Below are 4,839 nucleotides of genomic sequence, written 5' to 3' on the forward strand. Positions count from 1 at the left end.
CAGATGACATTTCTTTTTTAAATTTTGTTAAGCACTTAAGATATTCATTGCTATCGGGATGTTAAGAGCATTCCATGGAATATAACAAAAAGTGTATCTCGAGCCGGTTTCTCAAACTTACCTACAACAACATACACAATCAGATTACACCACTTAAGTGCCCTATAAATAACATTATCTTAAAATATAGGGGAAATGATATTAGTAATGTTATATATATATATAATTATTATGCTATTTGAATGGTATTCGTGACATTAAAAAACTGGAATTAACTTGTTAAAAAACAAGAAGAAAGCTATATTTCATCATCTGTACCGACTGATCTCAAATATTGCTTTTTGTGATAGTGGGTAGATTTTGCATTGCACATTTCCATGTAATATGTTTTGAAGTGGTCCTGAGAGAATGGTATTGAAAGTGATGGGCAGCCACAGGTAATGTGTTTGAGGAACTTGATAATTATGTCACCCTTTGTTTTTATCTATTTTATATTGTACATGGACATGTACTAAGGCTTTTTTAGATTTGATTCTAGTCAACACATTTTTTTATGTAAAGTATTTGTATTATATTTCAATTTGCTGTTGTTGTAGTATGTAGAGGTTTGTATATACTGTACAATATTACTAAATGAAAATACATAATGTTTAAAAATGAGAATAAGTGAAATTTCAAATGGTTTATCTATAAATATAAAAATATAGACATGTCATGTTAATATGAGGGATATCAGAATCAGGAGATAAGTGTTGTGCTGCCTTGTGTCTTAGACTTGAAAACATAGAACAGAATACAATTTAGTGTTCACACTCACTTTGAATATGTAAAAGTCTTTATTGAAATCTACAGGGGAAAAAATGGCAGTTTGAGAGTATTACAAATCAGGTTTGCAAAGAATTGGATATTTATTAGAAAAAAAAATTTCTGGAATAAAATTGACAGATTGTAAAATACAAAGAACATTCAGGCCTATATTTTTTTTATGTTAGCAGCTGGCAACACTAATGATCATTCTGAATTGACCATCACACAACCATCACATACAATGCACAAGTGATATTTTGGGTATACTTTTTTACATGCAAAAAGTTAATACACACAATGCCTTTTCAATCTCACATTCATGCTTAGAAATCAACAACAAAAATAAAGACATGACCGGACATGACATGATTAAAACTTTTAACTATTAGTTTTTTTACATCATGATTAATAAACCATTCCAGTCATCGAGCAATCATACTATTATTTTGCATCTGATTTGTCAGTAGCAGTGGAGGGGAAAAGGAGTGTATATGCTGGAGGAGCTTCATCCGATTGACCCAGGAAGTCTGTGTTCATCAGGTTGTACGATGGAGCCGTTGGGGATACATTGAAGGGTGAAAAAGAAGGGGGTGGGTTGATCGCTGGGAGAGATGGGGTTGGGTTGTTCGCTGGGAGAGATGGGGCTGGGTGGATCGCTGGGGCAGCTGGGGGTGTTTGAAATGTTGGGGCAGCTGGCGGAGGGTGAATCACAGAAGATGAAAATGGAGTTCCATACGGAAAAGGTATCTCAGGCACTTGGTTGTTGTAGGCCCCACTCACATGTGCAGGCTGAGCAGGGTAGACACTTGGTGGACAAGGAAACACCATTGGGTTACCTGGGTACACAGGTGGTGGTGGTGGTGGTGCTGAATACATTGGGGCTCCTGGGTTTCCAGACCTGCCTGAGGATGGGGAGACAGGATAAGGATGCCTGGACACTACAGGGGGAGGAATGTCGCTGTTGCTTGGGCCCCCAACAGCTCCCGCTGGGTAAGGACCTGCATCCACACCAGGCTGAGGGACAGGAGCAAAGCCTAAAGGAACAACGACCACTGGGAAGAGGACCTCTGGATCGAAGGCAAAGCTGATGTCCAGATACACCTAAGAAAAATATAACAGCTTGATTAGGACTTAATTGACAATTTCTTAAGGCAGCTTGTTATTATTTACAATAAAGATACACTGTTGCCTACCTTTAAATGATATTCCACTGAGAGGATGTCACAATTCTGGATAGTGTCTGATCGAGAGGAATCTTCATTCTACACCTGACTTCCAGCTCTGTATGGGCTTTAATACGGTTTTCGACCACTTTGATGATAGTGAACTTCTCGTGTGTTGTACTACCGCGGGCACGGTAGATCACCTTCTTGCCCAAACGGAATTTGGGTGTCATCTCACTGGACGAGGAATTGTTGATTTTGGCCAAAACTTTGATAGTTTCACCTATGAGGAAAACAACATATTTTAACATGTATTGTTCATTTTGTATTCATTGCCGCATAGAACAATGCACTGTGCTAAAGAGTGTGTCTCATATGAAGGCAGTTTATTGTTATGCCTGTGAGACACAACTTATCCACTTTATATCAACAGAGTTAAAAGGCTAAACCCCACCCACTTGTTATTTTATTCATGCTACCTTTGTCTGATCAATTCCTTAAATCAGAGGGATTAGGCTACTTCCTTCAAATTACTTTAATCAAAACATTATTTTTAGCAACACTTTTTTTTTTTACTAAAACCATCACTGACAACAGACTAATGACTGATGGCGGACATGCTTTTCCTGGAATTACAAACCTACCTAGTTCCCTGAATATTGTTCTTGTTGGCAATAGTAACACTTAGGATGTGACAATTCAACTATAATATCACCAGTACTTTGTTTTATTAAAAATAATTCCCTGTTTTGCATGTCTGTGATGAATGGTTTTTGGCATTTATCATAGAGAGGAACACTTTTCATGACTTGAACCACCCTGTTTGAAGGAGATTGTTTATTACCTGGGGCGTAGGCCATCCTGTCAATCGAGACTTCCATGTCTGCTTGTCCTTTGGAGAAAAGTCCCATCTCTTTCTTTGTTGCACCAATTTGGGGCAACTAGAACACAATAAACAGAGAGAATTATTACTTTTGATCCACTTCCAATACATTGCATGACTTAGTGTTTCAGTCCTTTGGGACGAGGACTGTGTGTCACTCACATTTCCTGTGAATATTATTGTTTACTGTACACACACACATATGTCATTACTGTACATGGTGAGCAATTTCAACTGGAAAATATTTATACTGAAGAACTTACGTAAAAACGTTGCAAAAACATTTTAATTGAGATTAGAGCAGGACCAATTTAAAATCCCATTTCCAGATGACATTTATCAAAGCAGAAGTTTTGACTTATCATGTGAAGCTCATGCCATTTACGATAGCTCTTTTCTATATATGTGTCTTAGTAAGCCAAACCAGTGAGCAAGCTTGCTGTGCACAATAGCTTGAACCTGGAACCCTCCAAATTAAGTGCATCACTATTGTTGGGTAGTGGTGGAATGTATAATCATAGTTGGATATCCCTAAACTGTAGGACTAGCTACATGTCTAGATATTGTAAGGAATAACATAGAATGTGGTGTAATACCTATATTTTGATTTGATCTTCTCTGTTTCACCCCCCGATGACAAATGCTGTGTTCGAGAAAATGACTGTCGACTGTGACATCTTTTCAGTACCGATGCCAATAACAACACCTGATATTTGTGTATCTATGTATCACTTTTTTACACACCATCAGAGAATGAAGGTTGGGATAACATCTGGAGACAAACAGTATTTTCTGTTCCACTGATTGGTCCATCTTCCAACTCCTGGACAACTTGGCTTCCAGCTTGTAGACAATATTTCCATGAGGTCCCTTGAACGATGAAGGCATGCTTCTGAAATAGAGAACAAGCCGAATAATTGTTATATAATCTGAAATGAATTAACATCAATAATTTAAATTGAATCAAATTCAGTTATGTGCTGAGATTGGCTATGTGTTCCTGTTTGCAAAGAAAAACACGGTGAAAGTGCAAATATCCTGTCTTGGTTGATTGTCTTGTGCGCTTACCCTTGTGGAATCTTTAAGCTGAATTTGTAGACATGGATTCCTTGGGGAAGTACAGTGTCTAAAAGGAAAATGGATTTTAGTGTTAATATTTATATATTTATCCATGAAATGCTTGCTTTACATTTTATTATTACATAATAGGGCAAAGTTCTAATGTTGCCCTATTATGTAATCGTCATAGTTAAAATGTGCTCCTGATTAACCAACTATGTAATTTTACATATTCCATGTTTTTAAATTAAGTTAAACTACCTTTAATTATATTGTTTTAATATTGTGTTATTACCAATTTTGTATAGCTATGAAGGCATCTAGTCCTAAATAAGGTAACTATTACAGGTGACTTTTGTAAATGTTAGATGTTACATATAGCCTATATTGCAGCTAAACAACAATGCAGTTCATAGCTTTGACATTACCTGTTATGAACAATAATATATATATAGTTTTGTGGTAACGTTCACGCCACTAATGACAATAGTGTACAGTAGGCATACTGCTGCTGTGAGTTGTAAGCCTAAGACTCTAACCCGTGAACGTTACCACAAAACTATAGGCAATATTATTGTTCATAACAGGTCATGTCAAAGCTATGAACTGCATTGTTGTTTAGCTGCAATATAGGCTATATGTAACATCTAACATTTACAAAAGTCACCTGTAATAGTTACCTTATGTAGCTGACGCTCAAAGGTCCCTTATTATTGTTTTGTCCTTTTTGAAGAGTGTTTAATGTATGCTTGAACTTTGTTTTATTTTGTAAAAATGATAAGAGTTGTCTTTCCGGAAGTCATGTGACCTCTTGCCCCGGATGTTTATATTGTGTTTGTGTGCGTTAAAAGTGTCAACGATGTGATAACGCAGGCATCCTCAAAGTCCGGACTCCGGTCCGGATCCGGACCGAACCACAACTGTCTC

At 36.9% G+C, this 4,839-nt stretch overlaps 1 protein-coding gene across 1 annotated transcript; it reads right to left on the reverse strand.

Moving 5' to 3' along the window:
- Window positions 1-872: 872 nt before the first annotated feature.
- LOC104942813 (protein transport protein sec31-like) lies at window positions 873-4,730 on the reverse strand. Its single transcript, XM_010768112.1, is given in 6 exon segments — window positions 873-1,908; window positions 2,001-2,050; window positions 2,053-2,253; window positions 2,815-2,911; window positions 3,598-3,745; window positions 3,922-4,730. Coding segments are annotated over 5 exon segments (1,152 nt in total). The 5' UTR covers window positions 3,742-3,745; window positions 3,922-4,730; the 3' UTR covers window positions 873-1,248.
- Between the last annotated feature and the right edge of the window lie 109 nt (window positions 4,731-4,839).

Source organism: Notothenia coriiceps, unplaced genomic scaffold (assembly GCF_000735185.1).
Source record: "Notothenia coriiceps isolate Sejong01 unplaced genomic scaffold, NC01 NC01_scaffold00005167, whole genome shotgun sequence".
NCBI classification, from domain to species: Eukaryota; Metazoa; Chordata; class Actinopteri; order Perciformes; family Nototheniidae; genus Notothenia; species Notothenia coriiceps.